This window comes from Lichenostomus cassidix, unplaced genomic scaffold, assembly GCF_008360975.1.
Source record: "Lichenostomus cassidix isolate B80296 unplaced genomic scaffold, HeHo_3.0 HiC_scaffold_787, whole genome shotgun sequence".
Classification (NCBI taxonomy): domain Eukaryota; kingdom Metazoa; phylum Chordata; class Aves; order Passeriformes; family Meliphagidae; genus Lichenostomus; species Lichenostomus cassidix.
In genome coordinates this window covers 13,193-37,275 of record NW_028147925.1, presented here as the reverse complement: position 1 = coordinate 37,275, position 24,083 = coordinate 13,193, and the positions used below count along the sequence as shown (strand labels likewise).

The 24,083-nt window shown below is 39.4% G+C and overlaps 1 protein-coding gene across 1 annotated transcript; it reads right to left on the bottom strand.

Annotated features, from left to right (window-relative positions):
- Window positions 1-532: 532 nt before the first annotated feature.
- LOC146420541 (MAGUK p55 subfamily member 3-like) lies at window positions 533-23,928 on the bottom strand. The gene is made up of 19 exons (XM_085048155.1): window positions 23,773-23,928; window positions 20,779-20,889; window positions 19,630-19,748; window positions 19,056-19,133; window positions 16,972-17,052; window positions 16,325-16,462; window positions 15,357-15,438; window positions 14,466-14,551; window positions 12,936-13,010; window positions 11,747-11,943; window positions 10,077-10,141; window positions 8,845-8,865; window positions 7,727-7,768; window positions 7,128-7,292; window positions 6,279-6,359; window positions 4,785-4,878; window positions 3,904-4,012; window positions 2,800-2,922; window positions 533-1,928 (listed from the first exon to the last, which is right to left on the bottom strand). Exons 2-19 carry the CDS (start codon window positions 20,801-20,803, stop codon window positions 1,746-1,748), a joined length of 1,764 nt encoding a protein of 587 aa, XP_084904281.1. The 5' UTR covers window positions 20,804-20,889; window positions 23,773-23,928; the 3' UTR covers window positions 533-1,745.
- Window positions 23,929-24,083: the final 155 nt, after the last annotated feature.

Here is a 24,083-nt window from a genome sequence, read left to right as displayed (position 1 = left end):
AGCAACCTTGCTTTAAATAAATTCTGACCCTTAGTTTTCTTTAAATTAAATCTGAATCTTCTAAACATGTTTATGTGTTGCAGACTATAAAAATCTGTTTGTAACCTGAACTGTGGATCTAGCGTGAGACCAATCTGGCCATTTAATATTTTCACAAAATGACTTAGTTTGAAATGCTGTTACTGAGAGAGTTCTTAAAATATTAAACAGTTTTTCATAGGATCAAGGTACATCTGTCACAAAATTCCCTTGGCAATGTGCCTCTCTAAGAAGCCAAATGACTTTTGCTGAACAGAGCTGAGAACTCTGCACATGAAGGGTTTGCTGAGGTCAGTCTGACAAGCTGGGGCAGAGATCTGATTGGGAAAAGTTCTTGTTTCTGTAGCAGTTGGAACAGAACCTCAACACCCACTGCAGGACCAGACATGAAAACTGCCATTTGGAGAGGAGGGATAGGAGTGGAGAAGATGGATGAGGTGACTCTTCTACACAATTTTTAGGGCTAGACGTAATGTAGATTCAGGGACACTGGTGTGTAAGAAATGTGCTTTTAATATGCAGCTTTTAGTTCTGCTAAATGTCATGGAACAAGAATAACACCATAAGGAACAAGACTGGTACAGCAAAAGGTCTTGTTTAAAGGGCACAATACACAGGAAATATCAGACCTCAGCAGGCAATGACAACAGAACTAGTTACAGCTAACATGCACCTGTACAATGCTCTCCCCTCACACCCCCAGTTAAAAAGCACAGGTACTTGCAGAATCATCCCTGCATCTTATTGAGACCCACTTAAAAATACTGTATATTCAAGTCTCCTCAAATATATATACAAGCTCCTCTAACAGTTTTCTTCTTCAGGCCAATTAGATGCTCTGGAAACCTTTACCAGATTTAGAACAAAAGTAGTCAGAAATGCTGGAAGGTGATGATTTTGACCTGTAGCTCAGCTATTTATTCCACCTTTTAGTGCCCTTTTTGGAGGTGTTGCATTGGTGTCAAGGCTGTATGCCATCAGGTAGCATAGGCAAAGATGTTTTGTAGAAACTAAGCTTCTTAAATGTCCTATTTTAGAACCATATGCAGTTGTTTTCATGTACACTGTAAATATCTATGGATGAGGAGAGTAATACCTGTGCAAGACAACTTGGAGTACTGGGAAATGGGATGGACATAAAAACCCCTTCTAGAGCTGGCCTTGTTTTTAGTGCCTGATGGGAAAGGATTTGCTATTAATGCTTCTGTGAAGGGAAGCATGTCTTGCTGGCCAGACATGGTATAACCACTCTCCAAAGAACTCTTCCCACCCAGCTGAAAGCAGCTCCTTCCCAAAGGGTATTTTATTCTGAGGTTTTAGCTCCAACCACAAAATTTGTGGCTAGAATTGTGGCCAGAGGGCAAAACTTCCATTGTGTCAGTGTCTCAGCACTAAAATGCTCTGGAAGTGTGGGACCCTCTGTGAAATCTCCTTGTAACAAAATGCACTATTTACAGTCGAAAGATCAGTAAAAGATTGGCTTATTTAGTCTGAGTATCAACTTCTAAATGCCAGCTGCTGTTCAAAACTTGGACTCAGAAAGGCAGTGTCAGCTTGGGACTCTGTTTGGTTTTTCCTCATACAGTCTTGATGTGTTGCCTTCTAGATCAGAGCAGTTTTGAAGCAAATTCAGCTTATTTCCCTTTTCTAATTCACGTATGTACAAGACATTTTTATACAGTCTTTCCCTCAAACATGGTAACAAGCTATGATCTAACCCAGCTGACTGGCACCCAAAAGGAATCCTTGTTCAGTTTCTCTAACACAGTTTTCAGCTCATTACATGCACTCTGGAGATCTTCTTTCACCAGTACAGTGTCAATTAAATGCCCATACTGCTCTTCAATGAATGCTGCTGAATTAATAATTTCCTGCTGTTCTTCATCCTGCTGATCAACACAAGCTGTTGGTATGGAGTTTTACAGTATGTCTTTCTAGTTATTAGCATTTTGAAGTGTATTAGCACAATGAGTCATTACTTTGAGAAAGAACATGAAACAAAAGCTGCTACCATTAGGAAAAGGTATTGAAGATATTCAAACTGAGATCAAGGAGCAGGATGCTAATAGTAGCTGTTCCAAAAAATGCAAGGGGAGGAAATATGTTACAGGAGGGACATAAAATGGTGATACTGCATTTTATGTAGTTAGAGTTGCTGCCTAAGCTAAGACATGGAACTCACACTCTTCAAAAATTGAAAAGGAATGCTGCATACACTGTCCCATGTTCAGTAATTTTGACTAAAACTACTAAAAACTAAGCAAGTGAACTAAGTTCTGTAACATCCAAATTTAAGGTTACCCAAGGTGATGCCATTATGCACTCTATTTCTGTTCAGATTCACACATCACCAATTTGCAGTTGATCTAGGTTTGATCCTCATAGGACATCCCCCATGCTGTGTTTGTGAAGGCTGGTGACACTGGGGTGGGTGGCACTTCACCATTTGATGGGGCTGCTCATCAGAAATGTAAAATGATTATTGGTTTAGCTGAGTTCAGTGCCAACTTCCCCTGCTGCAGCCTTGATGATGTACAGATCCATACAGAAGACTTGGCTTCATGTTACTGTAAAACCTGAGTATACAAGGAGTCAAAAATCCCATCCTGAAGTTCCATCTGAAAGACTATATGTGCACAGGACCTACTCAGTGCCCCACTTTAACCCTTGTCATGGAACAGAACTCTTTCATGTAATAGAAGTGTTAGCCCAAATACTTCTTTTGTGTCTAAAAAAGAGATTGGAAGTTAGAATACTTACAAGAGGGGCTGAGATTTCTTCTGACATGGGAGATTTTGAGACATGTTTTTTCTTTTCTGAAATGAGAGGCTTCACAAAGATAACATAAGGCTTAAACTCAGGAGTCCTCAAGTGCTTCACTGCCTGTGAACAGATGGTTTTTGTTACCAGATTTCTTTTTGCTGCTTGTCAATGATAAATCTGTTTTGATAGTTTCACCAGGACAGGCTGACACACTGTGCTGTCCAGTCCTGTGTGTCCATTGACCACAAGAATCTTTTGCTCTGCACTGCAAAGTTTCATGCCAGTGTCCTGGCTGGCACACAAGAGTACATGGCACAAGTTCTGAGGAGCAAGGACATGGCAAAAAATACTCAGGGAAGTGTAAAAACCTGACTTCATGGGCAAGATAAGCAGTCAAACACTGCAAATTTTAAACTTATAATTCATCTGAGGTAGTACCACAAGTCTTTTCCTAGCCCAGTTACAAAATCTGGATTAAAATCTCAAGTATTAACTCACAGTATGGAGGTGTTAAGAGCAGGTCTAGTAGCACAGCTTACCATGTTCTTTCTCCTCCTGGGGTGTTCAAAATGTTACTGTATTTTGCATCTGTCTGCCCCCAAAAATCAGAATTGTATCTTTTAGTTTGATATCTAGCACTTCTTTTTTTTCCCCCTCTTGCCTGTTGGTGTTCTTTTTGTCAGTAAACTTATTTTTTCACTTTTATCTAGTCATATCTCATTCCTTATTGGTGGGAAGGGATTGGTCAAGGGGAAGGTTACTCATTTCAGAGTGCCCACCAGTTTGAACTGTCTCAAACCAAGACAGCAACAGAACTGGAATGTAAAGAACAACTCTGTTCTGAGGATTCTCTCTAGGACCTGAGCAGGCTGGGACAGTGATGCACATTAGTCCAACAGCAAGGGAGAAATCCCACAGTGAGAACTACTGAAGAGAAATCCAGGAACTGTAAGCACTGCACTGCTTTCCCAAGAGCCAGGAAACAAGCTGTGAGCATCACTGCTCCTTGCAGGGCAGGTAGTAATGGATGGAACATTATCCATCAGGCTGGCAGCACAGTAAATCATATTTGCATTCTTTAAAACAAGCTGCAGAACTTACTTCAGGCACCACATCCACCAAGCAAACCTTCTTCTTGGCCATCACTGACCGGATTGCCTCCAGACTTGTACCATACAAATTTTCTTTGTATTCTCCATGTTCCACAAATCTGAAAAGTTAAGATATTTTTAAATACCATCTGCAGAAAATATTACAAATATTTAACTTAGAACATCTGAGAGCTGTTTGCTGAAGTCACAGTGGTCAAACAGGGAGGAGAAAGGCAGAAAATCAGGGGTAGGTGGGTAGGGATTTAATTTTTATCTCTCTTGTTTTCCTTCCTTGCTTAGTAGCAATTCTTCATCTATCAGTATTAGCTAATCAGCACTACTGACAAAAAGGGGAAGAAGAAATGATATTTTTCACAGAAAATAGAACAAAGCTGGCAAGGAAATGAACTGCAATTCTCCCATTTTTTGGGAGACTAGTAAATACCTGAACTTTGAGGAAACACACTCAGCCTCACTGAAAGTCCACTATAGCCACATATAGATTCACTCTACCACACACTTTCAAGTAGAGTTGAGAATAAAACTTTTTACCCTTCATATTAAATAGAGAGTGAGGAGGCCCAGATAAATATCTGTTTCTCTCACTAGATTCAATTCTGACCAATCACAACACTTATGCAGGTTTAAATTCTAATATAGGATCCTCCCACTGGTGTTATTTCTAACTTGCTTCTAAGCTAAATTTCTGAGTTTGCTCTAACAGTCCAGACTTAATAAAGAGCTTTTTACTTAGAAAGCTGAATCCTTCTAATACAACTGAATCCTTCCAGTCCAGCTTGTCACCTGATTTTGGTAATCATATGATGTAAAATTTAATAAGCAGGTTTTTTAAACAGTCAATTATACCAATATTTAAAGAAATGAACTCACTTGTTTTGCTGCACATCTGTCTCAAATGATTGCTTAGAAACAAAATTGTATTCTACTCCCTCTCTCTCATGACTTTTCTTTGACCTAGTTGTATCTGGAAGAGAATGGAAGCAAAACATGGGAGACACATCAGCTTTGCAAACATTTTCTCTACCTAGTTCCATTCACATTTTCATGACCTCAAACAAAGAAAGTTACACAGTGGCAAATTGAAATGAACAAAATGTAAATCAAACCATATCATTTTGTGTTAAAACTCAATCTCAGAAGCTGTATGATTGCACATGAAGTTGTTTTGCTCCCAGGAGTGCTGTAACTAACAGAAATAATTAGGAAGAACACTTCTTACACCTAGTGGAGGCAGTAGAGTAAATCCTACAGAACAGAGTGTAATTGAACTGTTTGGAATCCTGGACTCATTTGCTTTGAAAGCTCTAAAATAAAACCAGGAAATACATAAAGTCCTATTATTTTGCCTTTGAATTTACAGTAAGACTATTGATGGCTGTTTTCCCAAGGTACTGTGAAGTTTGCATGATTACGAGAGTTCCTTACCTTTGGTGTAATTTCTTTTTGTAATTGTAGGAGAAGCTTTGATGATCATTCTACAAATCTATGCCTGACCATGAAAGTAATGTCTGCTATTTTGGTTTTTTTCTGGTGTACATATTTAAATTCAAGCAGGAATTAGCCATTTGATTTCTCCTGCTAACTTACTGAAGTCTGCCTGAATTTTTTTTTTTTTTAATTCTTATATAACATAGAAACAGTGCCCTCAATGTTAATTTTTTGGATTCAAAAAGTAGCTTGTTGGGGAATACAAATATCAATGGGATTTTTTTTTGGTGTCTGATAATTCCTTTTTTATTTTAGAAAATAAACCAATAAAAGAAATTCAGTGTAACTAACCACAAAGCCATGCAAGAATCGCTAACTTCTCTATTACTCTAACTTGCTTGTTTGATCAGCCTAGATATACTAATCAACAACTTAAAATCTTGCCCAAATTTTCACTTGGTTTATTGCTGTCTGCTTTTTTTTTTTTTTTAAACTGCAGCTGTTATGCTATTCTTAAGGAAAATCACTCTCTTTTAAACACACAATGTTCTAGCTGACTCTTCAGATAAACGAGTTTATCTCATCAGCTCTCTTTGCAAGTCACACTCCAGTTTTTCTTCCTGTATTAAGTTTTTAATTCAACAGACATGAGAAAATGCAATCTGCCCACTTAGGAAAAGACAATTTAAAAAGCCCCACTGAGTTGACTGAATTCCAAAATGCTTATGTGCCAAGTTACATAATGATTTATTCGCCTTTTAAGGGCAAGCACAGTGCATTAACATGAGAAAAATAATTTGAACTACTTCAGAAATATGCACATAATCAATAGTCAGAACACAAATTATCATTCATCAGTGCAGATGGCACCACATTGATTAGACAGCATTTATGGAATAAAAACACACCAAACACAAATCAGCCCATTTTACTCACGTGGAACTGCAACACCATACTCCTGGGGGTTCTCTGACACAACCTTTTGCTTGAGCTCACTTAACTTGGCCCCCAAACAACCTAATGAAATAAAAGTGATTTCTGGGTGAAGTGAAATACTGCAGGAAAGAAATATATCAGTTTCATACAAATAATATGATTCAGGAGTGTTCCTGAAGAAAGCTGTTCATGAGAGACCTTGTGACTTGCTCTGTCAGATTCTGCTTTACAGAACATCATCAGGAACAAACTGAATTCCTTAATAACTGTGAGACAAAAACCTGGCAGACACTAAGTCAGAAAATCTGTAACCTTAGCAGTTGGTTCTATCAGATACCCTTCAGTTCTAAGGCATCCTGGGAAATGGCTTAACACAAGGCTGATAAGCCTGCTGAATTAAAATTGCAGGCAAAATCTTGTTAGATAATTCTAACATCTACCTCTTCATCAATAGCTGTGACAGCCTAAGCAAATGCTGGAGTAACAACCAAAGGAAAAAGTGAATCAGCAAAATGAGAAATAGTTCTGCATCACTATTTTAAGAAGGATTTGGTGAGTTTGATTCCTTTTTTTTTTGGTGTTTTTTCTTGTTTCCTTTTTTCGTATTTTCTGTTTAGTTTTTTGGGGTTTTTTGTTTGTTTTTATTTTGTTTGGTTTTTGTTTTTCTTTGGTTTTTAATGGAATTTAAAATAAAAGAGTGAGTTTTGACAAAACCCAGAAAAACCTTTTAAAAAACCCACCAGAACCACAAAAACCCCCCAAACCAAACATCTAAAGAAAACCTCTAGAAGTGCAGGATAAGAAAAGAGGGAGAAAGATGAAAAATTTTGACCCAATTGGGTATCTTACCAATCAAAACCACCAGCCTGTGCTGCTCACCAGGCTGCTGCTGATACTTTGTGACTTCTTCATAGGTGAGGAGCTCAGCTCCATCTGCCTGCTCGGCTTGCTTGCCTTCATTCAGGTGGTTTTCCTTCTCTTTCCGACTCAACCTGAAGCTCCTGCGTAAACCAGCTGGGCAGAAAAACACAGGATATATATTAATATGTCTCCACTTATCCAGATTTTCAAGCTTGTTCAGCTACAAGTTATTGTCTTCAGATGTGAGTTATGCCCACAAATTTTGTTAATAATCAAATCAGTGCATATATGTTAATATTACAGAATAAATATTTGCAGGAGAGAAAGAAAAGCAATTTTTAATAAAAGCCCCAAAGAACTTTAAACTGCCAAGTATTGCTTATGCCAAAATCCAATTATGCATCCACAGAGATAATCTAGTTTCTGAATGTATGGGAAATTATGAATAGTGCAGTTTTAATTTGTTAATGTGGAGGTGGGTTTCTTTGGGTGGTTTTATTTGGTGGGGTGTTTTTGTTTTCATTTTGGTTTTGGGTTTTTCGGGGTGGCTGGGTTAGGGATGAGGTAAGGGGGTTTTGGTTACTCACCTATGTAATGTCCATTGAAATATCCTTCACAGTCACAGTCCTCTGGAAATGGAAAAGCAGGGAAGTGTGGGGAAGGGGAAAGAGGAGTGAGGAGGAGAGAGATATCTTAGACAATGGGTGTGATCCATGTCTGACTCATTGGCAAGGAAAGAAATATTATATCCTGCATTGTTTGCACTTACTTTTTTCACATAAACATTAATGATACCAAAAAAATACTTGCCTTGGCTAGTGGTTTGTATTTGAAAAAAATCTTTTACTTTGATATTGAACTAGAGAATTTTACATCTTGGTATTTACAGTTCCCAGTGTTTATGCTTTTCAGCATTCATGACATTTGATCAGTGCTGCTGGTAAAAGTATAATACTCAGGCTTAAGTAAAAAAGAAGACTCCAAAACCACAGAACTCTTTTTTTAATTAATAGCTTCATAAATGAGTATGATTATGTACAAAAATTGCCTCTTCTGATACTCATTTGGGCTTGAAAAAAGGGAATCAGAAATGCCCAAGATGAACTCTAACCCCCTCATTTTGATCAGGTTAAATTATGATTGCTTATTACTTCTTTATTATTAATTGCTTATCAATACTTGGAATAGGAATCTCAAGAAGCAACTGTAATGTGAAAAAAAAAAATCACAGCATGCAGAATTCAACAGGAAATACCTGATATTTGGTGTTTGGTACAGGGACATGTAAACTGCATTAGCCAAACAGTTGCTCATAATGAAAATAAAATTACACAGAAAACAGTTCAAATGAACAATGAAGACAAATCACTTTGGTGCCCTAAAATGTTAAACTCCAATATTTCTCTATTTTTCAAAACATACCAGATGCAAAGACTGCATTTAATTTGCAGCTCTTTGAACCTCAGTCAGAAGCCTACAGAACATGTAAATACCTATCAGAAGACAAATCTTTTCTCTTGAATCACAAGCAAGCTTGGAAGTTATCAGTACTTAAGTCAACAATCTGAATTCAATTAGTTTAGATAATAACTCATAAAGAAAATGTCCTAGGAACAATATATTCCCTTTGGAATCATATCAAGTATTTTAGAAAATACATTGGTTGTTTATATTCAGACAGAAAGGGAGTTAGAAGAGTACCTACCTTTGTCAGAGGATTGATCATCTAGAGTTAGCATGAAAGGCAGAATTGGTATGATATTAAAAGATGAACAAATAATTGAGCAAAATTAGAGAAAATGGAAAGGAAGGTTCTTCTGGTTTGATTTGTTTAACAGGCTTTTCTATCTTAAAACAAGTGCTGCAGTTCAATACCCTTATCAACTGATTAAAGAATTCTGGGCTGAAATTTAGCATTATAACCACTTATCAGCTTAACTGTCTTGAAAACATCTGTGATAAAGCTTAATCAGCAATCCTCATCACATGTCTCCTAATCTGAATGCAATGGAAATCAATTTGGAAAAGCTTCATTTAAATCAGCAATGCTATTTTATAATTTGATTGAGCATTTTCCTTCCCTGTAGCACAAGAACACCTGTATCTCCTCATGATGAGTGCCATGCACCATGGGCAGGAATTCACTTCTCTTACTCAAAGGGACAATTTCCAGATTCCTTGTCTACATGAGGGTGGCACTCCTAGCACAATTCCTGCTTCACACAGCCCCAGGGCTTCCCCCACAGCAGTAACACCTGTGCTGAAGCACCCACGAGCAACAGAAACACATTTTGGGATAATCTGGTTCTGCTTTTCAGCACTTATTAGTAATTTCCTCACTTATTAGTAATTTCATCACAGGTAGTGGGATTTTTTGGTGAGTAATTCAGTGACAGAGACTTCAGAGCTGCAAACAAGAATCACTCTAAAGTCTACTTGAGACCAGCTCTGCAACACAAAGCCTGAAATACAGACTGTATTTCCAGCTCCAGTGATTTTTATCCTTCTTAAAGCTGCAGTTTATTTCGTACAAATTTAGAGTAGAGTATATGCCCTTATATAAGAGTATATGCCCTTATATAAGGATTTCAAAAAGTCTGCATTAGGTTATTTTTGCAGCTTTCAAGTTTTAAACCATAGATAAAAGGTGAACATTAGCAAATTTTAAGCCTCTAAATATGTAAAGTTTCATGTTCTTGAGAGCAGGAAGAGAGGGACAGCTATGCTTTTTGAAAATAACAGGCACCAGCACCACTGGATAAAGCTCAAACCCAAATCCCCCCTTGTTGTGTCCATGCATATCAATCCATGGCAGATTGTAATCAAAATATCAATCAGTGGTAAAATACACTCCAACACATCATTAATGAAATAACAGAAAACTACTGAGAACTTAGTATCAATTAAAACATCACTGAAAGAACAGAACAGACTTACACAATGGTTTCTTCAGGGTTCTGGCATTCTGCAGAGTGCCTGTTGTTCTTCTGTAAGTCAGTCGTCTGCACAGAAAAGAATTCTATTTTACATAGGTCAACTCAGAATTGCAGGGAATTTATAGCATATTACACACATAGCACTGAAAATAAAGAATGAAATAGTGCTTTTTCTCAAAAAAATTTTAAATGTCTCTGATTCAGCAATTTAAACAACTTTCTTCAAAATTGTGACAGTCCTAGGTTGTTACTGATAAGGGAATGAGAGAGATGATTCTAAAACATTTTATGCTTTCATATATTGGAGCATAGAAATCAATAATTTATCAATCCTTTTTTTTTCTATTTCCCTTTTGCCCACATGATCTTTTGTTACAACATTACAAGAAGTAGATAACCTTTGTCCAAAACAGTCACTGCAGCTATGCATATGTAGGAATTATCCACTGCTTGCCATATCAGTTGGAAATTTTCTGTTAGTTACTGCTAAACAAACCAAGTTACCCAACTAGCGTGAAAATATAAGAATAGAGTACCAACTAAAATTTTCTTGTTAAAAATCACAACCAGATCTCAATTCCTACTTGCTCAACACCAAAAATACCCAAGAATCCAGCAAAAAATCCAACCCTCAAGAAACCTCTCACTGCTGGCAATTGAAATCACAATTTCTTCCCAAGTGTTTTTTTGCAACAGAACAATTTTTATAACACATAAAAGATGCTGCTCAGGTATTTATACAGTCATGTAGGGGAAACAGATACTGAAGCAATTTCTACATTCCTAATTCCTACATACAGCTTTTTACATGTTTACAACATCTGAGAAAAAGGAATGCAGTGCAGTGCAGCAGCATTTTTTGACATATATGCATGCCCAGGAAGAAGGAAACAGCTGTTCAGGCAGAATTTGCTCCTCCTCAAGTAGGAGTCAAGTCCTCTATCAGAAACCTGATGGAAATCATGCAGACCAGCAACAGAATCAGAGCTGTTCCATTTTGAGATTAAAAAACTGTAGGTGTTACCTGTGTAACACCTACAATCCAGAGATGACATGTATAGTGATGTGGAGCAAGAATCACAAAGTGACACCAGTGGCTTAAAACAGATTCCTTTTTAAATATAGGACTTTGCACTGTTAAGACAAGAACTGAGGGATATTTTTGCATTAGAAGGTACAAGTTATCTTGCTGTGAAAGCAGAGGAATTTCAAGCTCTAGAAGGTATCCCAGTCCAAGCTAAATACTCTCTTAGGTGCCAGAAGAAAGATCAGATACATTTTTTCTTACTATTATTATATGCATAAATTCAAAATAACTACAATAAATCTGTGGAAGTACAAGGCTGTGAAACACAGTGAAACATAAGCCAAGAGGGTTAAGAGATTGATATTCCACATTTGATTTCATTCATGTTTGTTTAGCAACTGCTTCAGTCCTCATGCTACAAAGTGTTAAGTCAATGGCAAACTATCCTAATCAAGTCAGGAAATTTATTATATAATCAGCGAAGACAGAGCATTTTAGCACTTTCCTCTAAGCAGCTGTATTTACCCTGCCATGACTGTGCCCTTCATAGTCTGAGAAAGAAACCCAGCATAACATCAATGTGACACTATATACATGTGAAAAGTAAAAAAAAAAAAAAAAATCTGTAATCTTTGCTGACAAACCTTTCTTGGAACTGTTTGGAGGGGATCAAGCCTGCTCTGAGGTTGGTGTCCCCAACACGCTTGGCTTGCCACCACGTGGGATCATCTTGGCTCACAACTTCCAGGACATGTCGCCTCTTAAATGGCAGCCCAGCTTCCTGGCAAGGAATGGCTTTGTCTTCTTTGGGATTATAGCAGAAAAGAGCTCTCATGAACACCTTTAAAAGGAAGTTAACATGTTATTTCTTCTTGTCCTACCTGGAATGTCAAACTGCCTTTAAAAGGCTTTCCCCAGTGGTAACACTGCTAACTATATATACATTTTATCCCTCTTTCAAGCACTCAAAAATACAGACACCTAGCAAGCTGCATCTGTATCTTGACTTATTTATGCAGAAAAAGAAATTAACTTTCCAACACAGTCATTATATTGCATTGTGGTACATGAGACTCAAAAGACCAAAGACCCAAGAAACACAAATCACAATCTACTTTTAAGTACAAAATTCAATAAAGAAATGGTTGAAAAGGAATTAGGGGAGGGAGAAAACAATAAAAATGGATTCATGACAAAGCTGCCCTGTTGTAAAGACTGTCCTTAAAATGTTCCTTTAATGCATCAAAATCTACTCTTCAGCTCTGGACTTGTATCTTAACACTACTTAACACATAAGAGTAGAACCACTTGAGAAAGTGATTTGTGGGCTTCAGGGAAAAATTCAGCAACCAAAAGTAAGGAAGCATTGAGACTGACAGAGGAACCTTACAAGGGACCAGCTGAGCAGTAAATTATTGCTCCTGAAGGCAGGCAGGTGAAGTGGGCTGATGGGGTCACATGCTGAATGCAGCTCTTTTTGGAGGTAAGTCCATTTTCACTCAGGCAAGTGGCAAAATGCCCAGAGCTAATGGACAGATTGCAGCTGCCATGGTAAGAGGAGACTAGCAGAACACCAAATTTAATTACATGAAGCCTCTTACAAAAAGAAGAGGCTAGATTTCAGAAATGCTAAAAAAGAACATGTGCCAAAATGAAGAGGAGAAGAGTCATCCAAGTAATTCTATTGAATAAAAGGGTAGTGCACAAGAAACCACTTTCCTCTTTTTGTAGTTCAATTATGTGTCTGTGGCACTTCCCACTGAAACAGCAGGACTGTTGCATTTACAGAGATGTCAGACTGTGACTCTGTGCTTCAGCATTTCAGTTCTGTACCTTGCTGTCTTTTAGGCGATCTTCTTCTTTGATGGCTGGGATTATTTTTAATGTTATCGACCCTCGAGACTGAGCCTGAGAAAAACGGAAATGGTTTTTTACTTTGAGTGCAGGACAAGGATACAATGCAGACTATTCAAGCTCCAGTTAAGGAGATAACAGCTCTTCTTCTCAGAACTCTAACAGGCCAAGCTAATCCACTATTTAATGCATTACAGAGATTATCATGATGTTCCATGACTCCACAACGGTGTCTTGCCCATGGAGACATCCACACTAACTACCTGGCTAAAACATATTAAGATCTCCATTAAAATTCCTTTGATTGCTTTTAGCAACTGCATTAATTTCTGGGCTACAGTTCACAGGACATGAAATACTTCTGTGGCGTTTAGTATGACACTGATTTAATTTTTGCAGACTAATCATTTTGAAGTGCTGCTCTGAAAAATACTGCTGTGTTTTTTTCATAGAGTGGCTAATTTGCTAGAGTGAAATGTAAACATCTACAAAATAAACACTGCTTTCACTCTAGAAATCTTTGCTAGTAAATGACAATTATTAGTTATATTAGTAAATGCAAAAGCACTTCTAGGTCCTTCAGAAATTTGGAATGGGTTTCTCTGATCCATTTTAGGTGCATTATTTTGCATGAGATTAACTGTGCTGTAGAGAAGCCTGCAGTTCTGCACAGATTATAAAGCAAACACAAACATCTATAGCTTTTCTTCAAAAAATAAACCATAAGAAAAGTGTTACACTTCAGGCATTAGTTCACATGGGACAGATGTAATTAGCAATTACACATGACAGATGAATAGCATCCCAAGGTCCCCACAAATAAAATGTGATTTTGACACCCCTGCTCCCCCCCACCCCCCAAATTACAAGCAGTTATTGTCATTATTTGGGATTATTTTGATCTAAATAGAAATTAGGTGATGGAACTGATGCCAGTCTTCAGTGTTGCCAGTCTTCTTACTGTGTAACTAACTCCACACCAAGACAAGGGGGAACCACACCACAAGAGGGAAGCCAGAGATAAAGAAGCATAAGAGCTACAACACTTTCTACCAAAATTTGTGGGTATTCATGTTAGAGAAGCTTGAAGCAAGAATTTGCTCGTGTGGCCAGGAATCTGCTGGTAAAGAACAGACTGACAGCTCTGTTGAACACACAGAAAAGACTTTCTTCAGCTTCCTAACATACCCCAGTATGAACCATCTTCTAGGAATGTACTTATAATTTGCAGTTTGCTTGTCATAAACAAAGCATTAAAGGGAAGTTCTTGACAGAGCAACATGTTAACTTTGTATTTGTATCTTACTTGGTACCAATCCAGTTCGCAGAAGTTTCTGAAGTCAAAAGGAGAAGACTAATCCACTGGGAGAAGAAAAACTCTTAATGCAAAGACAAGCAGGGATTGCATCTCTTAGCTCTATATTTTAAACTCATGGTTAAATTTCATCATCTACTGCAATTACTAGATCACCAAACAGAAAAGATCTTGAAATGAAAATCAGTGCAGACCAAAATCTGACTTATTTCTTCTGGTCGTTTGTGAAGCACAGTAATACCATTGACTTCTCTTAGTTCATCTCCAACATGGACAAGACCTGAAAAGATGGTAAGTCAATTAAAATAGGTCTACAGACTGGAAAGCACCACTCCTCTGATACCAAGCAAAAGTCATTAGCATGTACTTCCTCCCTCATCCAGATTGATGGATTCAGTACTAGAGCCAAGTGTTTTTATTGGAAATGTGCCTCAAAGTCTCCTGCCTTTATTCCTCATGGCACATTTCTTTCCATGCAGCACAGTCTCAAAGGAGACCAGCATGAACAAGCAACTTGTGGAGAGGTTCTCTGGAAAATCCCTGTCTGGATCAGTATTAGGTATGCAAAACTGGAATAGTTTCATGAGTGTGACCAAATCTTATAAAGTCAGAAGACACACTGCTGTCTATAAAGGCAGGAATGACATGTCTGCCAGCTGGCAGATCAACACTACACACTCCCAGAAAGAATGCTAAACTAATTTTTTTAACAAGCCATGAAGAGGCTTTACAAGTTTTAGGTTTGTTTATCCAGTTCAGTAAGAGATTCTGTACTTGTTGTATATATAGCTACTGTTAACTGACATAAAAGAATTTCTCAGTGAAGCAAACAGAAAACACCACATGACACATGAATAAACCAAGATACTAGATTAAAAATAAAAAACATTTTTTGATTTATTCTAAAGCTCAAACCTACTTCTTCCATCTCTGTTTTCATTTTTCCTAATGGCCATTTGAATAAAAAACATATGTAATTAGTTTAACAGTTTACTGATGGAATACAGAAATGCTAAGTGCATGCTTAGGAAAGTTTAGAAGTTTACAAATGCAGAAACTTCAGAAATTTACTACTGCAATCATACCACTGCGATCGGCTGCACCACCCCTCATGATCCTTGCTACAATCACAGCTCCTGTATGCTCATCTCTTCTGATGGTAGCTCCCTGAAATAAAACATACCCCCCACCCAGAAAGTGTAAGAAATCTGCTCTGAATACAACCAGTGAAATAATGCATATGCTATTATGTCTTTTAAACTGGAATTTATTTGTTCTATGGATTTTCTCTTTCTCCTTGATGATTTCCACCATTATTCAAGTGATTATGACAAGGTGTGCACACCTTCCTTTCTGCTGGCTGCATTATTGTGGTCATCAAAGTCACTCAAGTGTGCAAAACAGCTTATTGAAACAAATTCTCTTCCTCTTCTGAATTTTTATATAATACAGTCAGCACTTTTATATATAAAACAACAAAAGCCAAGTAATTAGATTTTTTTTTCCTCCTCCTACCTCTGCTGACAATACAAAGCTTTAATCAGGAATTCAGTCCCTGCTCCCTTCTACTACTGTGATATAAAAAGCAAATTTCTTTCCCAACACAACTGTTTCTTCTTAGGAAATCAATTCTTCCATTTCTTCCATTTGTATAAAATTAGAACCTGGACAATACAATGCTTACCTACAGGTACCAAAAATACTCTTACCATACATCACTGACTTTCCTGCAGGTGCATATATATTAAGTCACTGAATGTTAGCTACAGTATGAAAATAATTAATACATATAAGAAGCATAATTGCTTCAACATATAGTTTCTTCACTGTGTTTCCTGTGCTAAGCAGCATTATAAACCCACACCCATAAAGCATCTAAATGCAAAATTGTGAAGGTGCATTTACCAAATTTTTTTTGTTATTTTACTAATTTCAGAACACTCCTAGTTTTTGAAGGCTATTTGATGACATCTTCAAGTATCTAATCCATACTCACAATAACACTCCTGCACTATAAAGTTTTATGACAAGAGATGGATTATCTAATATGTACCAAGGGTTCTTTATTTTTCACTAGCCGAACAATTTTCACTGATTCCTCATCAAAATCATCATCAAAATTATCAGGTAGAGGTGGAAGGGCTGGGTCAAAGTTCTTCTGTGCTACAGTGTCATGTACTACAAGCATTGCCTGCATAAAGGAAATAAAAAACAGTAATGTAATGGAGTCACACTACAATTTCTCATGTTTCCAGCATTACAGCAAACTTAAACCTCCCCCTTTCTATCCTCACCACAAATCCTCCAAAAAATATTTAGCAATTACCTTACCCATCATGTAAACTATATACTGGTATATGTCAATATTTAAAATAAATCCAGGCAACAACAAAGCTCAGCCTAAAAAAACCCAAACTGAAGTGGATTATGAAAAGCAAATAAGTATCCTCTTCTCTTCTGGTCCCTCAGAAAACAGGAATGGAAGACAGCATGGTCCATTATGCAGAAAAGGCTGATGGTGCCTCTTTTCAATTTCCTTCACATCCTAAAGTCTGTGCAGGAAATCCCAGTGGAATACAACTAGTTTGCAGGAGGTTTTTCCTTTCTCCTAGGGATGCTTCAGTGTAACTTTTATGTTACAAAATGTTCTACTGCAATTCTGCGAAGGCATTTCGTTAAAGTCTCCAAAGATTTTTTTACCCTGAGATGTGGTGTTGACAACAACTGAAGTAGCTCTTTTTCTTCATTATTCACTGGTGCTGTCTGCAACTCTTCTATTACCTTTAAAATAAAAATTTACAACCTCAAAATTAAAGGAGTCTGCCAAACAAAATCATGTATTTATTTACATTTCTGTTGAGTGTTTGCTAATATTATCCTCCATCAAAGTAGTGGGCACAGATCAAAACTGATCTCTCTCCATAGTGCATGAAACCTGAAAGAAATCAAAACTTTTCCAGCTACTTTTATTAGACAGTACAGAAGACAGCATTAGGAATCAGAATCATAATCCCTAAACATCCATTTTAAGAGTTATTTTATCAATATAATTTCAGGAGAGAGTTCTGAAATTTTAAATTCTATACGGAATACACAAATTATGTGTGAGACAACACTCCTGTGCTTGTATTATTTGGTACAACACTTTAAACCTTTCTGCAATCATGTAGTATTACCTGTGGGGAACATGCAACATAACTTCCCCTGTTCCACTGCAAAACCTGGATACCAAAATATGCCCTGCAGTCTCAGGCCTTTTAAACAAAAATGAGAGAAATAATGGAGGCACTTCTGCACTGGCCTGATTGGGTGGGAGGGGAGAGAATGCAGGGGAGGGAGGAGGAAGGGAAAATGGGTTGAGGCAAAAGAGATTTCCTCACCCTGTTAAGGGCTCTAAATAGGGAAGTCATATAGCCTTACAAAAAACCTCTCTGCTATTCTGAAGATGGAAATTTTGTATGACTTGACAGATAGCAATGGCAAAACTTTTGTGGAGGTGGCACAGTGTATGTGAGAAAAGGGAGAGGGGTATGCTGCAGGGGAAGATGGGGCACTGGGCTCTCCTGACTTCGAAAGGAAGATATTCCAGCTCCCAAACCTTCCACTGCCCTCTCCTACACTATGGCAGGCAATAGGTGCCTGTAAAGAGCCATCAAATGCAGTGCAAATTTCACGTTTTCAGCCATCATGTTGCACACAAACCTAAGACACAACTCTGCTCTGTGAACAGACTGGGAGGTGAATTGATTGAGAGCAGCCCTGCAAAGAATGACTTGAGGATACTGGTGGATGAAAAATCAGATAGATTATGGCAATGAGTGCTTGCAGTCGAGAAAGACAACTGTGTCCCACACTGCATGAAGAGAAGCAAGGCCAGCTGAGGTCATTCTCTCCCTCTACTCTTGTTCTGCTGAGACTCCCTCACCTAGAGCACAGTGTGCACTTCCAGAGTCCTCAGCACAAGGACCTCTTAGTGTATCCACAGGAGGATCATGAAAATGCTCAGAGGGCTGGAACAGCTCTTCTGTAAGGAAAGGATGAGACAATTGGGATTGTTCAGCTTGGAGAACAGAAGGCTTTGGGGAGATCTTACTGCTGTCCTTCAGTATATAAAGGAGGCTTACAAGAAAGAGAAAAGCTCTTTACCAAGGCCTGCAGTGACAGGACATAGGGCAGCAGTGTAAATTGAAAGAGAGAAGATTTAGTTTGGATATAAGGAAGAACTCTTTTTTATGATGAAGGTGGTGAGATGCTAGAACATCTGCATGGTGAGATGCTGGGAACAAGGCTGCCCAGAGAAGTTTTGGATGCCCCACCAGTGGAAATGTTCAAAATCAGGTAGGACAGAGCTTTGAGCAAGGTGATCTAGTGAAAGGTGAGCCTGCCTGGGGCTGGGTGGTTGGATGAGATCACCTTTCAATGTCCCTCCAACCCAAACCACTCTATGTCAACAGCAATGCTGCTTGGGTTGTAATGGATTAAAGTCTGAATGTAAGACTGAATGCCCAGCTGGGATAGCCTGTTCTCAAGAAAGGACTGAATGCTTTTTGCAGCCTCTCCCTTATGAAAGCCATTAATAATCTCCTTACATCCTACCTGAATGTGTCCATCTTCACTAGACATTTCATGGCCTCATTTCCTTGATTAATCATGGCCAACAGATTATTAAGACAGTTGGGGTAGATGAGAAACATGTTCACACATAGTACAATTGCAAAGCTTTGATCTGTTAGAAAAGCAGGCTTAAATAACAGGAAAATTATGAGACAACAATTTTTACTCACATCTTCAACTAATCCTGCTGCACTATGTAAAACAGGAGTTGGACTCTGTCTTTCATAATGACGGAGCTTTTCATGAATCTGAAAAAAGATTATTCAGGGATATTTCTACAAAGAGATACAAAACTTTCTAAATATACCTACATTGGATTATTTTTCTATTTAAAGAACATAATTTATCTGAGATGTGCCAGAAAAATAATCTCTTTTGGGGTTATTTTTGTTTTCTTTAGGAGTCTTTTCATTTTCTTTTTGCTCATGGTAGTTTCAGACAGTCAGACAATCTTATAAGACTTTAAGAGCATAAGGGAAAAAATGAAGCCATTTCACACTATTTTTAGCTACAGGGCACTGTATCATCATTTTAGCATGAAGAGCAGAAAAATTTATTTCTGAACAAAATATGCTAACTGTCAAACATTATTAACGTTTGTGCTTAAACACATATGCTTTGGTTGGTACAGAATTCTTAAAAAAAAAAAAAAAAGCTTTGGCAAAGTAAATGGTTGATAAAGCAAAGGAACAAAGAAAAAGTAAACTGTAAAGAAAACATATATACATAAATGTAAACTTTTACCTTCATCAGGTAGCTGAGACTCCTTTCACTGAAGACATCCCTAAGGAATCCCATTTCCTCTTTATGATTTGAATCAGGTCTTAGCTGAGATGTCAAAAGGGCCAAAGTTTCATGCAATCCTAAGTTTAGATTCAGGACAGAACAAAACCATTGTACATAGCATTTCCCACAGAACCTTCTACTGCAGACTTAACCAGTCACTGCATTTACTTGGGTACCACATTGGTGGAGAGATTTGTGTTTATCTACCACTCATTTTGCAATGCTCCCTTCGTGAATGGCAAACACAGCATCACATTAAGGCACAAGCTAACAAAGCAATATGTATTTTTTGAAATTACCTTTTACTTTTCCCACTTCATGTTTATTACCCTTTGTTTCCAGAACAACTAGCCCTCTTACAACCTTTGAATTTTTAGTGCCACAGCAGACTCTCAAAATGACTGAATGACTTCCCTTATTGCACAGGTAGCAGCTCTACTTCCCCAGCAACTTTGCTTACAAGTTTTTGCTAGGTTTTTCCTGGTGAACTATGTCTGGGAAGACAGGACCAAACATAAAAAGGAAAAAAAAAAAAAAAAGGGGGGGAGGGAGTTAAAATCTGTTCCTGAGGCTATTCTCTCCATGAACTTCAGAGTGCATTTTGACCCAGGAGACTCAAACTCACTTCTGCTTTCATGCTAAGTATCATTTAGTATGTAGGATTTCACCCTGAGCAGCATACTGGAGAAGCCAGTAAAGTAGCCTTGAATGAAATCAGAGTTATTTTAATTTACAAGGAAGAATATTAACAAAGTTTACCAACCTCTGTTCAGAAAATATTAAGAAGTGACACAGCAAGCAGCAGATATATGTGGGCTGATCTTTGATAAGCACATGTAGAAGGCACTGTTACACTCAGAGGTCCAAGTTTGTCTATCAGAATACATTCAGGTGCTCTTGGGTACTTAGGAAACTGTTTCCTGACAAACTTTATTAATTATCACCTTTTACACTCCACCTTCCTTCTTGTAGGTAATTGCCAAAAAACCTCTAGTTGAATTATCTTAATTCTATTACATTTTACTCCAATTTGAATTAATTTTTGGTGTGAAACACATATGGTATGATTTCAGTCACTGTTCTGTTGAAAGCATGCAGATTAGTTACCTGAGTCTTCCGAAAGCACTGGCATGGCTTTGTTCTTAATCTCAGAGACAAATGTTCAACTTAAATCAACAGGATTGTTTCTTCTTTCTGGACTGCGACTCAGAGGCAGTCCTGAAATGAGCAAACATAATACCTGAGCTCAAGCACGTGAGAAAAATGTCAAATATGTAAAAATAACAAATTCCTAGTACATCTCTCTCTCAAATTTTCAGTTTAACCTGACTCAAGCAGAGTTCTGCAGTTATTCTGCTATGCAAGTAACACAAATGGAAAATACTAGGTTATTATATAACCATATTGTAGCTTGGCTAAAACTGATGCTAAAGAGAGTTTCCCTCAAGACAGACAGTGTTAACTAAAAAACTGTCTAAAAAAAGAAAACCCAGAAAAGAAGGTATGTTTAAAAGCACTGAAAAATACCTTACACAGAAATAGAGCAGGCAGGAAAATGCCACAACGAGATGTTCTGGGGCTTCCTAAAAGCACACCTCAGAGAGATTTCCACGTTCCTGGAATTCTGATGAAGACCAGGCTACAGTTACCTGCAGCTCATTAAAGCTAGTAGGACTGTCACTCCATCAGCCTTGGTCACTGAGGATGTTATAAAAAAATAAGGCTACTTCTACTGCTCAGAAATTGCCTTAGATACTTTTATTGCAGATTTCTCTTGTCACTGAGAGCAAATGACTCCGGAGTAATCTTAGAAAAAAAAGAAAAACCAAATGGAATCTATGCTTATAATTGCCAGTCCAAGATGAAACACTGTGTTTCAGGACACTTGTTCAAGCTTATAAAATTCCTAGGACTTACATTTGCATAAAAATAAACTTCCATAACAGCACACATACTCCACCTCTTTGCTAAATACCATAAAAAAATGCTCTTTGTGTTTCTATCTGTCGATAAATCTCTGATATTTTGATTGTATGAAACAAGTTTGATGCTCTTCTAATTCAATTTTTTTTACTAGCTCCATGAAAATACCATAGTACTGCATGGCAAATTAGCATATGTCTATTTTGCATTTTCTGGATTCCTGAACTTCTCTACAACATAGTGAAATACTAGGCTCAACAGTCACCTGTGTTTTACACCCCATATTTTCCACTACTAGAATTAATTAATCCATCTGGGCATCAAAACATAACTGGAGTTCTCTAAGTAAATTAACTGAGTGTTGAAACTTCACTCTAATCCATCGACTGTACTCCAGTGTATTAAATATACTATACCTTTATTTAAACACTCTCTTTACCTACTGCTTAGAAGAAATAAACATTTCATCCCCCATATATACTTCATGCCAAAAGACATGTATAGGCAATTCATTCAGCTGCTTTGGCTCCTTGACTGTGGCATTTCATTTGACATATATTTAAATCTTCTCAAATTAATACAAAAGAGAACTTCCATTGCATGCTTTATCTTTGCAACAATGTGTTCTTCCTATGGTCAAACCTATTCAGCACCAAGCCCCACGGAAGGCCAAGTTATTTTCCAGATTCTTAGTGAAAAAGCAGCCCACACAGGAGTCTGGAAAACACACATTTTAGCATTTAAAAACCCTGACAGCAAACTCAGGAGCATCAGAATTAGTCGAGTTAGGCACAGCAATCAAAATGGAGGCTTCCCCTAGAGGCATTTTCCATGCTCTGTGAAAATCCCGTTACAGAGGACTGACTGGAATGAACACTCCAAAGAATGAAAAGCATTCCATACCCAGGGCTGGCTCCCAAAGGTATTAAAATCAGTCCCTGAATGTGGGATTTTGCAAGATGGATCTCAAAACCATGAATCTGTCCTCTCATCAGTGCAGTATGAATAGGCTCAAATACACTTTTCCTCTTTAAAAGTATCTACCCCAACTGTGTTTCTTTTTCCACACATATCCTTGCCCAGCTGCTCCCGAGACCAAATGCCTGAAGCACCTTTCTCACCTAGGAAAACGACTGTTAACATTTGGAAAGGGCTAAATGCCCTGAACTGGTGCTCTCCATGGGGTCAGTGTAGGAGAGCAAAGAGAAGAATAATATGATTTGGCACAACAGTATAATATGCATCGGCTGCACGTTCATCGAGGTGTCCCAGCCAAGAAGAATGGCATCCCCACTACCTTGTAAACTAAACCTATTGTGGTTCACAGCCTAACACAACACAAAGCTTGTCATCCAGAGAGCATCACTCAAAGCTGGAATTGCTTTCAGAAAGCAACTGCAGTTTAACATTTTTTATCACCCTAGCAAGCAGGTCAGAAAACACCTCTGCGTGCTAATAGAGCCATAGCTGATAGCCACACGGGATTTCTCCTCCTGTCCAAACCTGAGTGAAGCTGCCTGCCAAGGGCTGCCGTACCTACTCTAGCACGGGAAGAGAGACTGCTCTGGTGGCTGAGCAGAGCATGGAGGAGATCGCACATGGTTCATGTTGGGTACCACGGGGCAGACCGTTCCTCCGAGCCCAGGGCAGGGCAGGGCAGGGCAGGGCAGGGCCGCCGCTCCGGCTGAGCGCTCGGGCCTGGACACTGCCGGGATGGAGACAGCCGGACAACCCTCAGGGGACGTGGGGATCTGCCTGGCAGCCCACGGGCAGAGCACGGCGAGCCCGCTCCGGCAACCCCGGCAAGGGCTTTCTGCGCGCTGCACCGAGCTCGGGGAGCGGGGAGTGCCGGAGGTGAGCCTGGCGGCCCCACAAGCGCCTCACAGCCCGGCCGCGCACGGACCGAGGCTCCGCTCCGGACCGGACCGCCCGCCCGCCAGCAGCGAGACATGCCTTCCCGACCTGCTCGGCGAACACGCCCCGGCCCCACACCCACCAGGGACGGCCCCGAGTGCTCAGCCTCTGCCCGAGCCCGCCAGGCGAACCCGGCAGAGCCGCGGGCTGCCGGCAGCCGCAGAGCCCAGCGCGGTGCGCCGACCTGCAAAATGGCGCCGCCCGGCCGCCTCTGCAGCCACCGCGCCTCGCCCCGGGCCGGCGCTGCCGCCGGGCCAGCGTTACCTGCGGAGCGGGCCTGGCTCTGCGCTCCTGCGGCGCTGGAGGCTGCCCCGGCCGGCCGCGGAGCACCGCCGGCACTCGCGTCCCCGCAGCCCGCTGCGCACCTCGCTCATGCGCCCTCAGAGCCGTTCTACCCACGCCCTCATCCCTCCCTCCTCAAGCTGCCGGTGGCCGGGTGGGCGGCGGGGCTGGTTGGGGGCCACGGCAGCCCAGCCCCGCCCCGCTCCCCGGCGTTACACGGCGAGCTCCGCAGCTCGCCCGGCCCCAGCCCTCGCTCACTCCGCCCCAGCCCTTGCTTACCCCGCCCCAGCCCG